This window comes from Rhinatrema bivittatum, chromosome 2 (assembly GCF_901001135.1).
Source record: "Rhinatrema bivittatum chromosome 2, aRhiBiv1.1, whole genome shotgun sequence".
Classification (NCBI taxonomy): domain Eukaryota; kingdom Metazoa; phylum Chordata; class Amphibia; order Gymnophiona; family Rhinatrematidae; genus Rhinatrema; species Rhinatrema bivittatum.
Genome location: NC_042616.1, coordinates 341,556,178 through 341,579,792, shown reverse-complemented (window position 1 = coordinate 341,579,792; position 23,615 = coordinate 341,556,178). Strand labels below are relative to the sequence as shown.

General features: G+C 41.5%; 1 protein-coding gene across 3 annotated transcripts in view; it reads right to left on the bottom strand.

The window, feature by feature from the left end:
- The window catches only part of INO80C (INO80 complex subunit C), a 122,213-nt gene that overhangs the window by 31,909 nt on the left and 66,689 nt on the right, over positions 1-23,615 (bottom strand). For 2 of the 3 annotated variants that reach the window (XM_029589851.1, XM_029589852.1), the window contains exon 4: positions 8,842-8,909. In XM_029589851.1, the coding sequence (XP_029445711.1) occupies positions 8,842-8,909 (68 nt within the window). Of the gene's footprint in view, positions 1-6,858; positions 7,005-8,841; positions 8,910-23,615 lie in introns of all 3 variants that reach the window. The other variant, XR_003854626.1, reaches the window with a different exon arrangement.

The window sequence follows — 23,615 nt, the reverse complement described above, 5'->3', positions numbered from 1 at the left end:
CCAAAAATAAAGGTTTATTGATATTTTTATTGCAACTACTTAGATTGTTATACACTATTTTTGTAAAGTTGAAAATGGTCTTTGTACGTCTGCTGTTTTGTGTGATGGAGAAATTTATTCTTACCTGATAATTTCCTTTCCTTGAGTCCAAACAGATCAATACAAATGCATGGGTTATGTTCCCCAACCAAAAGATGGAGACAGAGAACAGGTTTGCTAATATCACCCCTTTATAGGGTTCCATGCTGCACTCAGCCTGCTGGTATTCTATGTAACAAGCTAAGATAAGTCATAAACAATCCACCCAGTCTTAGGACCAAAGGGCTTCCAGGAAAGAAAAAAAATAAGAATTCTTAGAACATTATAAAAGCAAACAGAACAGTTTTCCTCACCAAACCAATGCTCAACTGATACTATAACCAATAACATCCTTTTCCAGCATGAGCCACAAGAGCTGTACACTCAATAAATATAGCAGCATGATCTTTGACAGGGAGGGGCCTAGATTGGTCTGGCTGGATTCAAGGAAAGCAAATTATCAGCTAAGAATAATTTTCCACTCCCTCTTCATCCAGCCACACTTGTCCAAATGCATAGGATGTATCCAAACTATCCCTCAAATGGGTGAGGTACTGCCAACCCCGCTCTCAAGACTCCCAAGCCAAATGCCGCCTCTTTCCCTAGTTTGGACATCAAGGCAATAATGCTTTGAAAAGGAATGCAAGGAATGCAAGTCGCAAATTTTCACTGGCAAAACCAGTTTGTGCCCTAGTAGAGTAAGCCCTCAACCACTTGATCATTACTGTACATAGGCCATGCCTATAGTTTCTTGAATATACCGAGCTATAGAGACATTTGAAGTTGTTTCACCCATCCTGGTGTCACTGAAAAGAATAAAAACATGATCTAATTTCCTGAAATCGTTAGTCACCTACAAGTATCAGAGTAAAATAATTTTCATATCCAGAGGATTCAACTAGCATACTCTTCTCGACACAAATCCCTCCAGAAAGAGGGCAGACAGAATGAAAGCACTGTTTGAATATAAACCATCTCATCTGAAAAATTCAGAAAGGGTTCTCTACAAGATGAGCTTGAAGCTCTGAAATATTCTTGGTGGAATAAATCGCTACCAAAAATACTGACTTAAGAGGGAGATGCTTGACCGAAGCCTTCCTCATTGGCTCAAACAGCTGCCTGTTCAGGAATCTCAAAATCAAATTCAGATCTCTCTCAGTGCTCTGTGTTCCGACAGAATCTCTTTTCCCTCTCAGCTGTTATTTCAGTGGGCTCCCTGAGCCACACCCTGATGAACTCTTCTGTGCTCTTGTGTGTACTTCTAAGAACAGTGCATTGCCTCCAAACGTTTTGGCAGGCCACACACACAACAAACTTTCTTTTCTTATCTCCCCTGGAGATTTGGGTTTTCTCTGTCTTTTACGTAGAGCAAAATCCTCTGACACCATATGTGGAACAGTAAATGAGTGATCAAGGGTTGATTTCTTTTATTTACAGTGCACATGAAATCTGCTTACCTTTAGAAATAACAATCACAGTAACATAGAAACATAGAAATTATGGTAGAAGAAGACCAAACGGCCCATCCAGTCTGCCCAACAAGCTATGCACTTTTTTTTTCCTCTTACTTGTTACGCTTGGCTCTTAGTACCTTTTAATTCTATTTCCCTTCCACCCCACCATTAATGTAGAGAGCAGTGTTGGAACTGCATCTAATTGAATATGTAGCTTAGTTAGAGGTAGTAACCGCCTCAATAAACAAGCTACACCCATGCTTTTGTTTACTCGACTGTGTAATTCAGTCCTTGTTGGTTGTCTATATATAAATCCTCTTTTCTACATTGCCCCAACAATAACAATCATCATTCACATACAGTAAATCATTGATATACAGGATTCACATACAGTAACAATCATCATTCACATACATGAATGATGTATGTGAATGATGATTCACAATCATCATTCACATACAACAATCATCATTCACATACAAACAGTAACAATCATCATTCACATACAGGATTCACCTTAGGTCAGTAATATATATAGGAGCTACCTTCTCCTGGAGACCTGGGCCTGATCTGCTGGAGGGTGAAAATGCTTCACACCCGGAAGGAACTGGGAAACATCTGGATGGGAAGACCCCCCCACCCCCCCAAACTTCTTCTATAACAAATAACAGCATCTACCTGCACCTTCAGAAAATTAAGGGCTAATCCCTTATTCAAGTCCTCCTGCAGAAAATCCAAAATCGATGGCATCAAGGCTCTTTTGGCCAACACTCCTCAAAAATCCTCCAGATTCTTACACATAATTATGACATTGAAACCTTCCTGCTACATAAGAAGGTATTCACAACTCCCTGGAATTAACCCCTCTTAACTAAATGAGCCCTTTCCAGGACCACGCCGTAAGACAAAACTAAGATGGGTTTTCCTGTACCACTGGTCCCTGGTACAACAACAATCCCTTGCATTGAGGAAAAACCACCAGATTCTCTTTCAATATGCTCAAGGGACCAAATGCAACATTGCTGTCATGGAACACAATACCTGTAGATAATTCCAGGCTATAGGATTCTGAAACCTTAACATGGCTCTTGCTTAATTTTGCAATTTTCAGATCTTCTCTTTCAATAGCTGCATGCAACTATCCCTTGTGTCAAAATATGCTCCCAGATATTCCAAAGTCTGGTAAGGTACCAGCTTGATCTGGTTGAAAAATATAAAGGAACTCAAAAAAGGAAACACAGGGAAGAATATCTGGTGAAGCTGAAAAAGATGAGAAGAGAAATCAGGATGGCTAAAGCTCAAGTGGAAGATAGGCTCGCCAAAGAGGTGAACATTTTTCAGATATATCAGAGAAAGGAGGATGGACAGAGATGGTATTCTAAGATGAAAAGGAGACAAGGGTTATTGTGTGTATAAAGATGAGGAAAAACCAGAAATATTACACAAACACTTTATTTCAATGTTCACTAAAGATGACCTTGGAGAAGGACCATTGCTTTGGTTGGCAAAAGAACCAATGGTAATGGGGTAAATACCACTCCATTTACAGAAAAGATAATTTGAGTGGAACTGGCAAAGCAAAGTGAACAAGGAAATGGACCCTGATGATAAACATCCCAGGATACTAAAGAAGCTCAGAGATGATGGCCAGTCTGCTGAAAAATCTGTTCAATAGATCCTTGGAAACAGGAATGATGCCACAAGATTGACAAAGGGCGGTTGTGGTCCCACTTCACAAAATGGTAGCAGAGAGGAGGCTGTAAACTACAGGCTGGTTAGCCGTACCTAAGTGGTGGAAATATTAATGGAGATACTTCAGAAGGAAAGAAGGGTGAACTATCGGCAACACTTAGGGGTAGTTTTTCAAAGGGTTACGCGCGTAACCCCCGAAAACCTACCCCTGCGATCGCCGAGCCTATTTTGCATAGGCTCGGCGGCGCGCACAAGCTCCGGGATGCGGTATGTCCTGGGGCTTTAAAAAAATGGGCGGTCCGGGGCGGGGCAGCGGTCCGGGGGCAGACCCGAATCCTCTGGTACAGCAGCCTGTGCTGGGGGATGGCGCGCTGGCAGCTGGCTGGCAGGCGTAACTTCTGCAACAAAGGTGGGGGGGGGATTTAGTTAGGGCTGGGGGGTGGGTAGATAGGGGAAGGTGGGGGGGAGCGGTAGAAACGTTCCCTCCGAGGCCGCTCCGATTTCGGAGCGGCTTTGGAGGGAATGGGGAAAGCCATTGGGGCTTCCCTTGTGCTCGGCATGCACAAGGTGCACAAGTGCGCACCCCCTTGTGTGCGCCGACCCCGGATTTTATTAACATGTGTGCGGCAGCGCGCATGTTATAAAATCGGGTGTACATTTGTGCGCGCCGGGTAGCACACAGAAATGTACCTCATGCGCGTAAAATTTTAAATCATCCCCTTTGGATTACAGTATGTGAGGCAAATCCTGAGGCAACATGAATTTAAAAGAGGAAAGCCATGTCAAATAAATCTGTTTGACTTTTTTAATTGGGTGACTAGAGAATTATATCAAGAATGAGCACTTGATATTATCTGTATTTCAGCAAATCTTTTGATACTGTCCCGTAAATGAGGCTCATTAACAAAATGAAAAGCCTGGGAATGGGTCCCAAAGTAGTGGAATGGAACAGAAATTGATTGACTGACAGATTACAGCGAGTAGTGGTAAATGGAGTGCCTCAAGGATTGGTTCTGTCTAATATATTTGTGAGTGATATTGTACAGGGGATAGAAGGAAAAGTTAGACTTTTTGAAGATGACACTAAGATGCAACCGAGTGGACACACCTGAAGGAGCAGAGAAAATGAGAAGCAATTTAAGAAAGCTTAAGGAGTGTGTGAAGGTTTGGTAACTGGAATTCAATGTCAAGAAGTGCAGAATCATGCATGATGTGCATGGACTGGGAAAAAGTACTCGGGCTATAGTGTCAGAGGGATGCTGGGCTAGATAGAGGCATAACCAGCAGGACAAAGGCTTCACCAAAGCCCCTGTACAGTTCATTGGTGAGGCTTCACCTGGAATACTGGGTTCAGTTCTGGAGGCAGTATTGTAAAAAGGATAGAGAAAATGGAAACTGTTCAGAGAAAAGCAATCAAAATGGTGTAGGATCTGTATTGAAAGATTCATGAGACTGATCTAAATATGTATATTCTGGAGGACAGCAGAGACAGGGGAGATATGACACAGACCTTTAAATACCTGAAAGGTATTAATAACGTTTAGGAATCAAACCAATGGAAAATAAAATGTAGAACTAGGTGTCATGATATGAAACGCCAAGGAAGTAGACTCAGTAACATCGTAAAATATTTCTTCACAGAAAGGGTGGTGAATGCATGAAATGTTCCCCCCTCTCAAAAAAAAAAAGAGAGATAGTGAAGACAAGAATGATAATGGAATTCAAAATGTTGTGAGAAAAACACAGAGGATTCCTATCGCTAAAGGATGAAGATGACAAAACGGGATAACCCGTGTTAACTGGGGTAACTTACATATAGCGGCAGTTACTATTCTAAGAAAAACAAAATAAAATTTTAAAAAAATTAGCTTGCTGGGCAAACTGGATGGACCACTTGGGTTTTCTGCCATCATTTACTTTATTACTATGAAACTAAAACCCCAGCCCAGTTCCTGTAAGAATTGTACATCTCTGGCTGCAGTTGTCTTGTTGTCCTGAATTGACTTGCCCATATTAACCAATTGTCCAGATAAGGCTTAACTAAAATTCCTTCTTGATGACGAGCCATTGCTACCATCACAGGCACCTTGAAGAAGGTTCTTGGGGAAGAAGCCAAACAAAAGAGCAGAGCCTGAAACTGGAATTGATCCCCCAGTACCATAAAACAAAGATATTTCCAATGATCCTCTTATTGGGATATGAAGATATGCCTCCGTCAGATCCAAGGACATTAGAAATTCCCTTGTTGCAACCCTACCATAATAGTCTTTAATGTTTCTATTTTGAAATGAGTCAACTTCAGAGCTTTATTGACCTGTTTCAGATCCAAAAAGAATGAAAAGGTTTCCTCTTTCTTTGCAACTACCAAATATTTATTTATTTATTTATTTAAAATTTTTATATACCGGCATTCATGTTGCAAACACATCATGCCGGTTTACATATAACAGGGGTGTACAGTGAACAATTCAATAACCTATTAGTGTAGAAGGAAGCAGTTACAAATAACAAGGTAATAGAACTGGGAGGAGAGAAGAAAAGGGAGAGAATAACATTAGGTATAGGTATTTATATTAGCAATAACATTTTTACATGTGGAAGTGGTAGAATCTGGCTGAATAGTATTAATCGGTGTCCGGGAAAGCTTTTTTAAACAGCCAGGTCTTGAATAGATTGAATACATTCCCTGACCTCTCTGGGAAGCAAAAAGCAGGCCTAAAGAATAGGAGATTTTGAGTGTTACTCTTGTGGCCTTCCTCTTTTGGGTGGAATGACAAAGGAACACCATACAAATGTCTGGAATAGGTCAAGAAAGCACCAAAATGTAGCCATCCTTGACTATCCCTTGAACCCACTGATCTGAAGTAATTTGGACCCATCTCTGGTAAAAGCTATATCCTATTCTGAAGCCTGGATTCCCGAACCTTCAGGGAGGACTTATGAGTGCTTGTGGCATTGCCATAGCCTGCATCTTTGCCTTCTTTCTTATAGCTCCAAAAGAACTGAAATCTACTATAGGGTCTAGATCACTGGCCACTCAATGACTTCCCACGCCCTAGATCCTGAAAGTGACTCCCAGCTGGAGTGGGTCTCAAAGCTCCTTTGGGCTTATCTTCTGGCAATCTGGAAGCCTAAGACTTCTCCAAGGCCTTAAACAAACTTCTCAAGGTCTTCATCAAACAAAAGATTCCCTCTAAACAGAAATTTGCCAACTTAGTCTTCGATATAATCAGACGACCAGTTATGCAGTCACAACAAAATGCCACACTTCTACAATATGAAGCCATACTCCTAGTTGTAGCTTGAACCAAATCATAACAGGCAGCTACCATTAAGGCCACTCCTAGCTCCATCTGAGCCACCTTACACAAGACAGATCAAATATCTTCTATGGAACTTTCCTGGATATGCAGAGACTAATGCAATCCCGCACTTGAAACGATCCCACTGAACACAGCCAACTGAGGAGTGAGACAGGATGTTTCAAATGCCTGCTTAAAACACAGCTTCAATCTTCCTATCCTGCACAGCCTTGAGGGAATAGTGGTCGTACAAACCAGCACATCAACCTTAAGTCTCTTCATTTTCTCCCTTTCCTGTGCATTCAGAGGATAAAGTTTTACTATAGTCTTACCTCCTTTAAAATTAGCCTCGTTAGAATCCCATTCCATGAAATCAACTCCTTGATTGACCCGTGCAGAGAACAAGCTTTGGACAGTTTCCACAAACCCATCATGACTGGATCATCTGCAGAATTTGCATTCTCTTCTCCCTTTTCATCTATAATATTCAAAATCCATAAGGAATAAGAAATCAAGGAAGATATTTCCTCATTATAAAAGAGGAAAATCATTGAACAGTTAGCCTTTTCCCTGGAATAATACTCGAACTCTTTCACTGCTTTTTGCTTCCTTGAAAGCCAGCAAGGAAGAGTCTGATCTTGTCTTTTCATCCTCTAGATCTTCCTTCCTGTTCCTTTCTAGCCCTCTTTCGACTAGAATTTGGAGGTAATATTGCCTAAGGCAAAAGCAAAGAGAAGGAAAAGGGTCCCTAGGGGCCAAATTTTGCCCCAAAAAGCCTGATGAAGGCACTTCAAAAATTCAGCAGACAGAGCTAACCTTGAAGGAGCATCAGAAAAAGGCCCTGCTACATTAAATGCCACAGCACCTGAAGCCCCAGAGGAGCAGCCATATCTTTCTCTCTCTTCCTGCTCTACTTGTTTCACAGCAAAAAAACAAAACGGTAAATACCTGGTCTCCAGCACAGAGCCGGTACAGCCTCTCAGTTGTCCTTCTGCTCCTGCTCTACCTATCTTTTTTTTTTACTTTATTAACCTAGCACAAGGACAGAGGAGCAGAAGAGGATGAGGGAACCAAAAGGAGAGCATAGATGGAAACCCCAGTTTCATATTCATTTTTTCCCCCAAAACTTCAGGGAGGAGAGACCACGGGAAAAAGGAGAGAACGCCAATAGAGAAGACAGGAGGGGGAGGAGAAGTTTCCAAGCTGGAAAGTGTCTTGTTCCAAGTAGTAGCCTCTGGTCAAAAGGTTATGCTTAACTGGGAAAGGAAATCCAGAAATCATCAACCAAATAGCTCTTTACGTTTTTCTTCAGAAAATTTGCATCAGTTACCCCTCGCCAAGTTTTTTACAAATTGCTGAATACTGGAAGAGAATATTTAGTGCAGCTGAACCTTTCTTATGGAATAAGCTATGTGACGTGATACGGGCTGAGAATTTCATTCGTTTCAGGAAACTATTAAAAACCCATATGTTTTCATTAGCATTTAATCAGTTAACAGTTACATAGTATAATTCAGCAAGAACCTCAATTCTTTGTAATATTCTTTGATTAAGAAATGTTTTAATGTATTTTTTCATGTATTTGTTTGTCCTGATTGATTTGCATACATTGCATTGTTATTTTTGCCTGTGCGTGTTATATTGGAGCCTGCTGAGATTTATGGATCAGCGGAATATAAATAAATAAATAAATAAACAGGCAGGTAAATAAATAAATAAATAGATCGCTCCTGGAGTAGCCCAATTCACACCAGTTTATTCATCTGGCCAAAAACAAGGTCTCACTCATAGCATGGGGTGCTTGCCTATAGTATCTGCTGAGAAGGAGAATACTGGCAGGCTGAGTGCAGCATGGGACTCTATAAAGGGGTGATGTCAGCAAATCTATTGTTCACTGACTCCATCTGCTGGCTGGGGAGCATAACTCCTGCATCTTAAGACTGTTTTGGCTGGATGAGACGGAATTTCTTATTCAAAAAGGAGGGTTATAATCCAAATAAACTGCTACTAAAGTTCTTTAATCAACTCTTGCACTTTTCCTTAACCCATAGCACAATAGACATGATTGAACAGTGGCACAACTTACATTACACAAAGCAATCCTCTATTCAATGGATTTGTGCTAGGTGTGTGTACTTTCATTTAGCCAGTAAGGACAAAGTACATTGAGTTTGTGAGGTAAACTGCAGGAGATCAGTTTAAATGATTAAAACAGAAATTTCAAAGTTTAAAAAAATATTAATCAACACAGGATGCATATAATTTGCTATGTTTAGTTTTGAAAAATTGTTAACAGAAAGAACAAAAATACTTACAGGGAGACCTGAAATATCAGAGTACTTCTTGGCTGGTTTAAAGGAAGGGGGAGCATCAATATTAAAGTCTGGAAGTTTGTCAAACAGGAAAAAAAAGAAAAGATTAGTCACAGCATTCTATTATTTGGAAGTTAATTTAAAATATATTCATCTTTCATTATTATTGGCTAGATCTAGAAAAATTAATATATTGTACTTCAAAAATTAAGAGAATCTCATGTTCTTGATCAGGTAACCCTTCTATAATGCCTAATATTACAATATTCTATGAGAAAAGTGAAGCAGAATGAACTTTGGGTGTCAATTTTCAAAAGGTTTATGTAGCTGAAATGGGCTTTTAATGGCATAAATTTAACCAGTTAATCACATTCCCCCATCCTATGTCCCATCCGGCTAACATCTGTTATGATGGGCACTTATGTTTTATGTCTACTAGCAGAACACTCAATCTCACCTTACCAAGATGTCTGGTTTGATTCAGTCTATAAGGATAGACTACTAACTGCATTTTAGCTCATTGCTTGACCCTTATTTAGTGGAACTTTATACCACTATATTGATAACATATCTGTTTACTATTTTGAACACAGCAAAATCTAGTACAGGAGAAAAATGCATTTGAATGTCTTCTACAAAGAACTACCATCAGTTCAGTGTTCCTTAAAACTGCAGTTCAGAAATGCTTTAATCTAAAGAAGCAGTCTTTATAAATCACATATTTCTTTAAACATGTACCATTTTAAGCCTGGTCAATGACCTAGAAAACTGACTGAACACAAATGAAAAATGATGGGTAAGGCTGGAGACGTTTTTTAGTTTTTTCTTGAACTTACGCATTATACAAAATTGGATACATACAGGATCAGTGATAAATGCACATTTAAAATCTAGGGCTCGATTCAAATGTTTTCCCAGATCATCCTGTCCTTTTTGGCAGGTCAAAATTCACAGGGCTCTATGTTCATGCAGGGAGTGGAGGATACACAGCCCAGAACACAAGAAAAAAACTTTTTTAGATTAGACTATGGCTCCCTTAGAAACTAAGTATGTTAGGTTTATATAACCATACATAAGAGATATTGATAAAGAACATATGTGAATAGCACCATAAATCAAAATTTATATAGAAAGGGTATCAGCAAGCCGGTACTATTATAGTCTTAAAATAGACTCGCTAAGTCTTCTCAAAGAATACTTCTGTTCATACAATTTTTAAATGGATTTTTAATACAAACAAAATGTTTTCCAGTCTTCTTGAATAGGAACGCCATCTTAAGCTGCTTCACTGTATAAATGTCTTAAAGATTCAGTTTTGCCTAATAACCAACAGAACAGAGCCCAACAATAGCCAATGTTTCGGTAATCCTGCATCAGGGGAACATACAAATCAAAATTGAAAATCCATTTAAAAATTGTACGAACAGAAGTATTCTTTGAGCAGGTGAATGACTGAGAAGACTAGCGAGTCTATTTTAAGACTACAATGGTATCTGCTGACACTTTTTCTGAATAAATTGTGATTTATAGTGCTATTTACATATGTTCTTTACCACAATCTTTTGAGTGCTGATGTTACAGTTATATTAAGTTATAGTGCTCCATATTTATATTGATCAGGTTTATATACATAACATGTTCATGTATCAGATCTATGAAGCTGTAAAGGAGTATACCTGGAAACCCTCCTTAATCATTGCAAGACCAGGCATCTGGCTTGGCCCACCTTAAAAGCTAGAGAAACAGTAGCTCTGTGGACAGGTTCCCCGAGAGCAGGAATAAGGGCATAGGCCCAGAGGGGAGTAGACAGGCCACAGGTCTCCAGGAGAAGGCAGCTCCCATAAGAAGGTGAATACCGAAAGTAAAGAATGAATGTGAATACTAAAAACGAATGCTGAGAAGTGAATACTGAAGACAAATGCAAATTGAATAGTGAATGTGGCTGAAGGTAAGCCACTTTGTAAATAAAGTTTATATAAGAAAGGGAGTCATGAGTCCAGCTTGTATCTGTCCTCTGGGAGTTATAGACCATTGGTGCTCTCTCACAGAAGCATATACAATCCCAAAAGTGATTAATATTTACATTTCTATCTTTCTTTAATCTATTATCTAGTTATTATAGAAGATTAAAAAATGTTATGACTAAAGAATTTCAATAGAATGATCTACTTAAATTTTGTACTGTATGTCAAAAATTCAAAAAAGAATAAGATATATCATAAGCCTTTTTGTAATGCAGGGATCTAGCAGCTGCACTATTCATGGAGAAAGCAGGGCTTCTTTATATAGTATATATGCTTCTGAGACTACACAGTAGTTTCTGCTTTTAAAGGAAAAAAAAATCTTTCATAAAAATGAGGATTTAAATCTTTCTTGAGTGTGTATACACACACACACACACACACATATATATATATATATATACATACACACACACATATACATATACTGTATATGGAAAGATTTAGTCATTGCTGTTAATTTGCTTTCCTTGAGTCCAGCCAAGTGGTTTTACTCCACTTCCCCACTGAAGGAGACAGAGGGCATGCTTTTTTTTTCAGTGACATCATCACTGGATAAAGGGAGGTGCAGCCTGGGTTCTTGCTTTAACCTTCTGTCAAATCAAATGAGTAAGCCCCTAAAGCAACAGTATCTTTACCAAGAGACAGATTTAGGATTTTGCCACCCTAGGCACAGCTGCCTTTGTGCTCTTCCTCCACGGGCACTGCCATCCCTGATAAGGTCAGACAACAGGGAACAGGAGGTTATAAGGTATAGCACCTCAGTTTTCTGCTACAGCTCAGGACAGATTGTCAAAAATCTGAAAATTTTGAAGCACACTGGCAAACATTTCCATCTTTTACATTAATGTTTTAAAATTTACTTAAATTTTCCAACCTTACTTGTGAATAATTCAGTTTTTTACTGGAGAAGGAAACAGGGTCTTAAATATCAGTACAGGGATGAGATCTCGGGGATAGGCAGAAGAGGAGAGGGTAAGAGGAGAAGGGATGGGGAGAAGGACTAGGAATGTGGTGAGGAGAAGGTAAAAAGACTGGGGATAGGAGGGAGGAATATCAGAAAGAAAACAGACTGGGGATGGTGAGAAAAGAGGTAAAAAGGACGGTGGAAAGGACGGGAAATGGGGAAAATCAGGAATCTGGGATGAGAAAAAAAATGGAAGAAGGTTCTGGGACTGAGAAAGGGGAGGAGGATGTAGGATATGTTGGGAAATGAGTTCCAGGATTTGGAGAGAAGAAAGAAAGTTTCCAGGATCTGGATAGTAATGGGGACCTGGATAGTAATGGGGTAGAGAAGGGGGAAGGAGAGGAATCAGTTGTCCCTACTGAGCTCTGGTCCTGCTCCTCCTCTCTTTCTTACACACACACACACACACACATGCCCCTTTTCCCCTGCTAATCCTCTCATCATCCAGTTACTACCCTCACCCTCAATGATCCCCATTCAGCCCCTCCTAACCTATATCTTTGCTCTGCGTGCTCCAGGCTCACTCCTGTTCTGTTCTCTGCATCCTGTATGAAAAGGGAGGGGCTGGATAAGGAAGCAGATGGCTGTTCTTTACTGAGTGAGATTCAGGAAAATTGGAAGGCATGAAATCTTCAACGAGCCTGCTGTCCCCCAGAATTTTGCCACCCTAGGCACAGGCCTAGGACACCTATTGACAAATCCTGGTCTGCCTTTAGCCTTACCAAGAGAAGGGAACCTCCACAAGTATTCCCTAGGCAGAAGGAGGACATATAATAAACAACACAGAGTGGACTCACTACTTCCCTAGGGAGAGGACTACAATCACTATGCCTAAAGAAGGATAAGCAAGGAGTGGGGGAGGAGAGAGAGAGAAATACATATATGCAGCCACTATATTCCAGGGTAGATCCAAGATTGGTCTAGGAAGACTCAAGAAAAGGAAATTAACAGGTATGACTAAATTTCTCCTTCCTTATCATCCTACTAGACTAGTCTGGCAAGTGGAAATTTCTCAAGCTTAGACTAGCCCAGGTGGGAGGAAGACAGGACTGTTCCGAGAATGCCTGCCCCGAATGCATCTGCCTTAGCTGGTATATCTAGTTTGCAATATTCATAACAACATAATAATGATGGCAGAAAAGGACCAAATGGTCCATCCAGTCTGCCCAGCAAGCTTCTTGTGGTAATAAATAATGACCAGGTGGCTGCTTTACAGATATCCTCCAGAACCACTGCAAATGATTCTGCCCACAATGGTGCTTGGCCCCTCGTGGAATGAGCACAGAGCACCTCCGGCAACTGTCAGCCCTTCAGCAAGTATACCAATGCAATTGCTCAACTCCTACCAATGCAATTGCTCAACTCCTACAGGGATCACAGAACAATTTGAATAATCTGTCTATTTTCCAAAAGGGGTTTGTCAACTTCAGGTAATTAAGAAGTATGTGTCCTACTTCTTAAAGATGAAGCCTATTCTCTTTACCATGACATTCACTCACCCGGAAGGGTGGCAATGAGATAGACTGATTCAAACAAAAAAGGCAACATCACTTTTAGGAAAAAGGATGAAACTGGATGAAAGGTAACCACTTCAGTGGAGAATACCAGGTGAGGGGCCTCTGCAAGATAAGGTCTGTAATTACAAAATACAGTTGGCAGAGCAGATGGCAACTAGAAAAAAATATCTTCAAGGATCCTTTAGAGTGGAGAAATTACCTGATAATTTTGTTTTCCTTAGTGTAGACAGATGGACTCAGGACCAATGGGTTATATATGCTTTCCTGCTAGCAGATGGAGCCGGAGTCAGGTTTCAAAGCTGATGTCACCCTAGATACACCCCTGAAGTGACCTCAGCCCTTCAGTAACCTCTACAAAAGCCAATGTGGACATACTATTGAAAAAACTTATTTAAAAATTGATTAAGAGATCATGTGATGCTGTGAAGGGAGCGAGACGTGTTTCTGACTTGCTTCCTCTGGGCCTGCCCGCCATCTGCCTCCGTCCCGCTGTGATTCGCTGCATCTCTGCTTGACTTCGTCCAGTACCACACACAATTGGTACGCTCCTTTCTTTTGAGAGTTTGGTGGGTAATGTTGAGCAGAGTCCTGAAAAAAAGAGGTGAAACTTTGACCCTCCCCTCCAAGATGGCCAACAGAGCAGGAAACAGGGCTGAACTGGCCACCACAGAGGCCTTAATCACAGCTGTCACGGGGGCAGTTGAGAAGGCCATAGACATCAAGCTGGATGGCAAGTTTGGTGAGCTTACCGCCAACTTAGACGCTCTCTCTGGCTTGTTTGAATCTGCAGCCTCCCGACTCATGGAGGTAGAGCAACCGGTGTCAGCACTGGAAGATGGCTGCTGCAGGAGAGAGCGCATGAAATACATAAAATACTACAGGAGAGGGTCACCCCTCCTTTGCTTCTTTACTATGAACACTTGCTCGATCAGCAAGTTTTTCCCCCGCATACCAATAAGACCCTGATTACGCTAATTCCTAAGAAAGATAAAGATCCTTTGGATCCTGGCTCCTATAGGCTGATTTCCCTTTTAAATTTGATGTTAAATTACTTGCGAAGATATTTACTGATCACCTAGCAAGCATTCTCCCTTCGTTAAACACCTCTAGGATTGTATTTTTAAACTATCAGGTTGATTCTATCCAGCATATGCTTATGAAACAAGAGCATTTTGAATTTATTAACAAGGATTCAAAACTTTTGGCGAGAAAAGAAAATTGTGCAATCTCGGATTACGCAAATTAGGGATGGAAAGGGGGATTTAGTTTTTATGTCAGGATAGATTAGGGTGAGATTCCGACAGTTTTATTGAAAGCTATACAGAACTGATAAGAATATTAAGGATGAGTGAACAGATGCTTCATTGGCCAAAGGCTTAGGGAGGTTTGGGAGTGCTCCAAGTAGAAAAATATTATTTGGCTTTCCAACTTTGGGCTCTAATAGAATGGTGACAGAAAGGGACTATTAAACAGTGACAGCTTGCTATGCATAACTGTCCCATTTGAGCTTTCCCTTGTCTTGAAAAGAAATACAGGTCTCCTGGAGACCTGTGAGGCTAAAGGGGAATGGAGTACAGGAGAAAGCCCCGCAGGCAGAAACTCTATTGGGGGAGGGTAAGACTACAGCTCCCAGAGGGCTATGGGGCTGAGAAACCAGGAAGTTGCGCAAGATCAGGAACCAGGTGGCGACCTGATTAGAGGAGAACATCCCAATATAAAGGCTGGTGGGAGAACCAGGAGGAGGAGGACAGCAGCAGAGGAAGCAGTTGGTAACGGATGGACGGTAGGAGCAAGTTCCCTTTGGATTGCAATGGGTGGAGTAGGAAAACACTGAGATACATGAGTTGGAAACGTGAGCTTTTGGCTTTCCTACAGAAAGAGGGAGGTGGCAATCCCCCTCAGCTCTGGAGAAGCACTGAGCTGAGGGAGGGAAATTTCAGAGTGTTTGTGAGGGAGGTTGAACTCTGAAGTTAGGTACAGCTTGAGTGAACTGTATGTGGAGGAACCGTTGTGCCAGGAAAAGCAAAGCTTTAGGGAACTGTTTAAAAGCCTTTGCTGTTATAGGCTGTAGTGCTGGGACACGCACCACCTCATTGGATTCTATTTGGGGAAGCAACTGTGCTGGGGAAAAACACAGTCTTACTGGACTGTTTTGCATTCTGGACTCAACTCTTCTTCAAGTCATATCCAGGTTTTGTGGGGCGCAGGGGTACTGCAGCAAAGACCAACCTGGGGAAGTGCAAGTAGTAGAATTCCACCCGGCGGGCGCTTACAGTTAGACATACATTAAAAATTTGAGATAAGTATCCTGGGCAGATGTTTTCATGGGGAATGCTTTCTCCTCATGTTTATTAGATACAACAAAAGGTTTGTGTGAGGGATGCGGGGTGGGTGGTGGTGGGTTTCAGGTTTGGTAAGGAAGAGATGTGTTGGGGCAGTTTTTTGTGGATGGTATTATGGCAAGCTTTACAGGATTGAGAGAAAAGTTTAAGCTGGCTAATAATGATTTGTTTACTTATTTAAAAATTAGACATATTGAGCATAATCTTGATAAGATAGTGCTCGGAAGGAGGGCAATAGAGATGGAAGTACTTTGCTCCAAACAAAATAACCTTAAGGGATTGACATCTCTAATATATAACATTTTGCTGCAAAGGCCTAAAGGGTAAATTAAGACACGAAAGAGTAGGAAGAGTATCTGCATATTGATTTGGAGGTTAAACGCTGGGAAAATATTTGGTAAAGGGTGGTTAAAGCATTCCTTTCTGTGTATTTGGTGGAAAATGGTTTGAAAGTTTACTATAGAAGGTATCTTACTCCGTGTAGGTTACATAAGATGGATGGCAAAGAGTCAGCGTATTGTTGGCAGGGATGTGAGGAGCTGGGCACTATGGGACATATTTGGTGTGAATGTGAGATGATTGCATTATTCTGGAAGGAAGTTAAAAGCTTTATTTTATTGGTAACTGGGCGGTGAATACATTGGGATCTTTTGGTGATTCTGTTTGATGTTGCTATGGAGGGAATTTCATGGGAGGTGCATAAATTAATCTCTCAAATTCTTATTGCTGCTAAGTGCACATTTGTGGCTAATTGGAAGAGGGTGAGTATCCTGCCTATGGAGCAGGTGTATAAAAGGTTGGAAGGGTATATAGGATGGAGCACTTGACTGCCATTTGGAAGAACAAAATGAAGGATTTTGATGCTCTATGGCAATCTTATGTGGATTGGTGGATCTAAGTGGGGGGGAAGGGAATTTTGAGGAAATTGGAGGATTTCATTTTGTGGGGCAAGATGTGATGTGGAGTTGTTTGGAAATTTTTGGTATACTGCCTTTTACTGTGTTGATAAGTGTTGATGCACTGTTGCAATTTCTATTGTTTGGATGGATGGTCCTCTAATAAAATTTAAATGGAAAAAAATATAATATAATCACAAAAAACACATCATAAATCCTGAACACCAGTTATCCTCACACCAGGGATAAAGCCATATTTTCAAATGTTTGCGAAAACACATGTAATCCAGTTCTAGCCACAATTCCACTAGTAACTGATTCCAAAGAATTAGAGCCACTACCGAGAACTCCAGGGTGCTATCCTACTCAGGGACAGGGCTGGAGGTGCCTGCACAAGGCAGAGGCCTTAGAGGGTGGAGGCTGAAGATACCTGGCATAAGGGAGATGGAAGTCAACATCTCCTGCCACCCAGGTATATTATCTGCTGGAAACAACACCACTGGCAAGGAGCCAGGCTACACCTCCCTTTATCCAGTGATATATTGGAGAAAAAGGCATGTCCTTTATCTCCAACAACTAGGAGACAAGAATAAAACCTACTTGTCTGGACTAGTCTAGCAGGATGATAAAGCAAGTTTTCCATACAATTAGCCACTGCATATGTGTGACATCATCGGGCAGCACCAAATGAACTCGTCTCTCCAAGAAAGTAGAGGTTTGAGCTCTACTGATCATGTGTATGAGTTCACATGCAGGCAATGCCTCATGAGCCTCCTCAGTCTTTCCAAGGGCTAAGAAGATATGATACTCTCCAGAGAGTAGGTTGAGTATTCCCCATAGCTGAATCACCCCGCTATCTATGGAAAACACAGTTTATAGTAAGCAAAATTGCATTCTTTGTTGATAAGCACGCTGAATTAGACATTATGTGAGGGGGGCCCCCAAGCTGAGGGTTGCAGCAGAGCCTTTGTGAAAAAGCAACCTGGACTTCACTGTGGAGAGTGGACTACAGTGAAAACAGATTATGCAAAATTACTTGCCCAAAGTCACTGTCCATCTTTGAAAACTTAGCAAGACAGTAATGAGACATGCAAGTATGAACTGATGATCAGGTATCAGCTTTGCAAATATTCTTGATAGAAATTTCTTGAAGATGAGGCACAGAAGCAGTCATTGCTCTCACCTGATGGGCTCTTATACTCTGTAATTTGCAATCCTGCTAAGGAATGGCAGTGCTGAATGCACTCAGCCAGCCAGTCAGATAAATTTCGCTTTGCTACTGCCACGTCTAGACAATTAGGATCATAATATACAAAAAGCTAAGAGGTTTGGCAGTGTGGCTAATTTCTTGTAACAAGCCAAGGCCTTTTTGCAGTCTAATATATGGAGGGCCTTCTCTCCCTCATAGGCGTGAGACATGGGTACAAAGGTTGGCAGAACGATGGATTAATATAGAAGGCTGAGATTACCTTTGGCAGAAACTTAGGATGAGTGCGAAGGACCATTCTGTTGAGGAAGAACTGTGTGTATGGAAGATAGTGGACTACAGCCTTCAGTTTGCTTACACTTTTAGCTGAGGTCATTGCCATGAGGAGTACGTTTGAAGTTAAAAATTTCAACGAAACCGACTCCAATGGCTCAAACGGAGACTTCATTAGTTGAAAGAGCACCACATTTAAGTCCTATAGAACAGGAGGTTTCCATACCAGAGGTTTGAGATGCACAGACTCTCATGAATCATGATATCATTTGATAAACTGAGACAGGCTTATCATCTACCGGTTCATGGTAAGCAATTATCGCGCATAGATTTACTCGTACTGAAAAGATGGTGAGGCCAGAGTTAGAGAATCCTTAGTAAGTGTGTGGACTCACAGAAAAAAAGGATCCTAGGCATTTTGTTGCCACCATTTTGAATATCTATTCCATTTCTTCTTGCTGATGGTTTTGTAGCTGAAACTAAAATGTCCACTATATCTATTGGTAGACTGAGATACATGATCACTGAGCGTTCAACATCCAAGCTATCAAGTTGAGAGCTGAGAGGTTGAGGTGATAAAGCATGCCTTGGTTTTAAGTTAACAGTATAATGTCTGTCTTTAGACTTTTGGGAGAATTGCTGGAATGTTGTATGAGATATGCATACCATGTTTGTTTGAGCCATGCTGTAGCTATGAATATCACCCGGGCATTATCCTAAAGAACTTTCTGTTCTTTTTTGGTTATAAGTAGTATCGCCTAAAAGAGTACATGAGGTTTGTTACATAGTCTAAGATTGCTTGGCAGAGTTAAGCAGAATTGATTTTGTTTTCTGCTCTCCTGTGACACAAACATGTCCACAGATGACTGACCCCACAATCTGAAGATTTTGTCTGCCACTTATTAATGTAGAGACCACTCGTATGGATATAATATTCTGCTGAGCTGATCTGTGAGCGTGTTGGATATTCCCGAAGATAGATGGCTTGTAGGACAGCCCAATTCCTGGCTGCCCAAGTCCAGCTCTTGAAGTTTTTCTAGAAGAGGGTACATGATCCTGTTCCCCCTTGGTTGTCAGTCTGAACTAGGATATTCTTGCCCTGAAGAAAGTAGACAAACTCAAAGCATGGTTCTTATCATTTGGAGTTCTAGTATGTAGATTTGAAGTGGACTTTCTTCTGGAGATCAGGTGCCCTGGGTCCAACAGGATCTGATGTGAGCATCCCATCCCTTGCTCGAGGCATCCACTGCAAGTGTAATTTTGTAGGGAAGCTGGCAAAAATGAGCTTCCTCTGGAAGGGATTGGGATTGCAACTACCATCTGAGCTCCTGAACCATGTCCTGGGAAATCTGGACTATACTGGAGAGTGGTTGAGTTAGTTGATCCCACTGGGAACACAGACACCACTGGAGGTAACAAATATGGAGGTGGGTCAGCAGAACCACATAGAAAGCCGCTGCCAAATGTCCTAAGATAACTAGAAGCAATATTTCAGTCGAGTGCTGAGAGGAGAACTTGTGGATGATCAATGACATGATAGCCACTCGATAAAAGGGTAGGAACTCTCTTGTATCGCGTCTATCCATGCTCCTATAAAAATGAGCCTCTGCGTAGACGCCATATTCAACTTTTTGAAATGGATTAGAAATCCTAAGCTTTACAGAAGGGAGATCATTTTATGGAAAAAGAGATGTGATCAACCCAGTTGTCCAGATAAGGGAAGACTAGTATTCCCTAGCGCCACATGGCAAGGCATATCGTGAAGACTCTCGGGGCAGCTGAAATACTAAAAGGGAGCCTCTGTATTGGTAGTGGGCAGAATCCACCTTATAGCAAAGGTTGCACCAATGTGAATGGTGAAAGCATATATGACGTTAAATAATAGACGTTAAATAATAATAATAACATATGCATCCTTGAGGTCCAAGAATGCATATCTTCTCCCCTCTGATTGTAGGGAAGGATCATGCTGAGGGAGTTCATTTTGAATTTCTCCCAAAGTAAGTCCTTGGTCAACTGTCGTAGATCCAGAAAAGGTCGCAATCCTCCCAATTTCTTGGGGATGAGGAGGTATCTGGAATAGAAGCCATGCACATGTTGAGACAGAGGTAGGGTCTCCATCGCCCACTGCTGCAGGAGCACTTGAATTTCTAGGCAAAGCTGCAGCAGATGAAGTGCTGAACAATGCAGAAGGTATGGTAGGTGGGAGAAAAGTTGGATTCTACCCCTCATAGGAACTGATGGTTGTGAATTATCCAGCAGGATCAAAAACTGGGCCCAGGTTTATACTGGGCATATTGTGTTGCCTTTGGCTGATATTCGCTTTGCCTAGGCTTGGTCGAGAGAAGTTACTGACATTATGCCGGAATAGGTGGCATACGTATTGTTGAAACAGGCAGAATGGCCACCTGTGGAAATAAGGACATTTACAATGGTAGAAAGGACATCTCAGGGCTTTTGGTTGTTCGAGGCCTATTGAGAGTGACTGAACTGCAACATTCTGGTCCTTTACCTGTGTGACCACTATCCTGAGCATCTCATCAAAGAGATTATCACCTAAACAGGGAAGATCCACTAACTTTTCATGGACATTTTCACGTATGCTGCTGGCTCTGAGCCATGCCATGCAGCATATCCCCTTAGTGCTACCCTAAGCAAAGAGAGACTTAGAGTGAGATTCAGTCACTAGCCTTAAGTGGCTTCGATCCTAAGTCCTGATCTACCTATTTTATCCAATCTGTTCCCCCTGACCATAACAGCGACAGGAGCAATCCTGCCTTACAGCATTATCTCTACTCTCTCTCGTAGCTTATTTCACATCGTCTTCACTACAAAGATGCACCCCTGCACCATACCCACAATCTGGAATAAACTCAGAATGCACACAAAACCCGCATATCATCACGTTGCACGACAACAAAGGCTAATCCCAATAATGATATCGCCAATTACACAACTCTTGGGTCTCTCACTGTTTACTCTAATCCTATTCAACGCTCAGTCACTCTCTAAAAAAGCGCACATCCTCAACGACTATCTGATAGAAGTCAACCCTGACATCTGTGCAATCACAGAAACCTGGTTAAAACCTACAGATATTGTACTAACAAACCAAATTCCCACGCAATCATACGACCTCTTCTCAGTCCCCAGACCCAAAAAAAGAGGAGGGCGGGCTCCTCCTGGCAAAAAAAAAAAAAGGATTAGGCATAACTTTACAACAAACAAACACCTCCACCAAACTAGAATTCTCCCTCTTTAAATCCGAACAACTTCAATTAGCCCTCATCTACGCCCCACCAGGAACCTTAGAATCAGATCCCTCTCCTTTGAGCTTATAGCCAAACACATCAACGCCGACAAACCCGCAATAATCCTAGAAGACTTTAACCTGCATGTGGACGCTTCTCCACAATCCATCAACTGTGTAACAGTTCTCTTCTCACTCAATCACATGGGTTTCACTCAAATTGTCAACGGCCCCACCCACAAGGCAGGCCACACATTGGACCTCATCTTCATTAACGATAGCTTTGCCATCTACTCCAATCTCACCTGCTCGCTAGTCCCCAGGTCAGACCACTGGCTCATCTACACGACCCTTAAGATCAAGAATCCACCACCCCAAGCCTCCACTACATCCATCATCCAGTTCAGGAAACCATGTTCACTGGACCTACTCAATGAAAAGATATCCAAAGCACTAAACCAACTAGACCTCACAGACGCAACCACAGCAACCACCTCATGGATCAATCTCACCAATAAAATTGCGGATCAAATCTGCCCAACTTCAAACAAAACCATACAACCTGCATTGGACAATAGAAAACCTTGGTTTACCCCAGAACATAAATTCCTCAAGCAAACACTAAGAAATAAAGAACACAGCTGGAGAAAAAACCCGACCACTTCGTCACATACTATCTACAAATCCCTTCTCAACACATACAGGCACGCCATCCTTAGAACCAAGACAGACTTCTACGCAAAAAAAATCCACAACTTCATTTTTGAATCAAAGGCACTTTTCTCCTAACGTCTCTTCACTTACCAAACCATCTCCTCCCACCATTCCAGACCACCAAGCACTCAAAGCCAACAAACTCGCCAATTATTTCAAGACAAAAATCTCCAACCTTACCTATTCTCTCACAACCAACAGCCTCCCCCTAACACACCATCTCATAACCTTGCCTCAACAAAACGCTAGTGTCGAGTCATTTGAGCCCACCTCTTCTCTTGAGATAGAAAATACCCTCAAGAAACTCAAACCATCCTCCTATTAGGATCCATTACCAACAAACCTGCTCATCGCCATCCCGAACACATCTCTATCTCAAGGCTTAGTACCTAACCAGTTAAAATTGGCAATCCTCAAACCTCTGCTAAAAAAACCAAACGCCTCTCCATCCGACCCAGTTAACTTCCGACCAATCGCAAACTTACCTCTCATTGCCAAATTGATGGAAAAAATTGTCAACAAGCAACTGTCAGAATATCTGGAAGATCATAACATTCTGTCTCCAGCTCAGTACGGCTTTCGCAAATCACTAAACACCGAATCTCTCCTATTATCACTATCGGACAACATCCTCGTAAACCTGGAGAAAAAACAATCCTACATGCTTGTTCTTTTAGATTTGTCTGCAGCTTTTGACACGGTAAAACACACAATACTTATAGACCAACTAGCCAACATAGGCATCAAAGGCTCAGCCCTCAGTTGGTTTCAGTCCTTCCTGAGCAACAGGTTCTATAAAATCAGGATAAACAAGGAATCTCATCCCATCCTTACAGACCAAGGAGTCCCTCAAGGATCTTCACTTTCATCCACCCTCTTCAATATCTATCTCCTCCCTCTCTGCCACCTACTCGCAAACCTTAAGCTTACCCATTACCTCTATGCGGATGACATACAAATCCTAATCCCAATCACAGAATCCCTTCAAAATACTATCACTTATTGGAATAACTGCCTTCAGCCAATTAAAGACCTACTCTCTAGCCTCAACTTAGTATTGAATGCCAATAAAACGGAAATGCTCATCTCCCATGACCCCCCCAACATCTCATCTAGCTCCTCTCAATCAACAAACTCAAATACCATGTTCTCTCCTGACGTCAGGGACCTAGGAGCCTGGCTAGACAACAATCTAAACCTAAAAAAGTTTATAAACACCACCACAAAGGACTGCTTTTACAAACTGCAAGTCCTCAGAAAGCTAAAACCCCTCCTTCACTTCAATGACTTCCAGCTAGTACTCCAATTCATTATACTATCTAAGCTCGACTATTGCAACTCCCTTCTACTCGGACTCCCCACAAATACTATCAAACCCTTACAGATGGTACAGAACGCCGCCGCCAGAATCCTCACAAACTCTAACAAAAGAGAACATATCACGCCAATCCTCTGTAACCTTCACTGGCTTCCTATTAAACACAGGATCCTCTGTAAAGTTCTCACTATCGTTCACAAAGCGACACACAAACTCGCTCCCATCATGTTAAGCACACAACTTCAACCTTATACATCTTCCAGACCCATCAG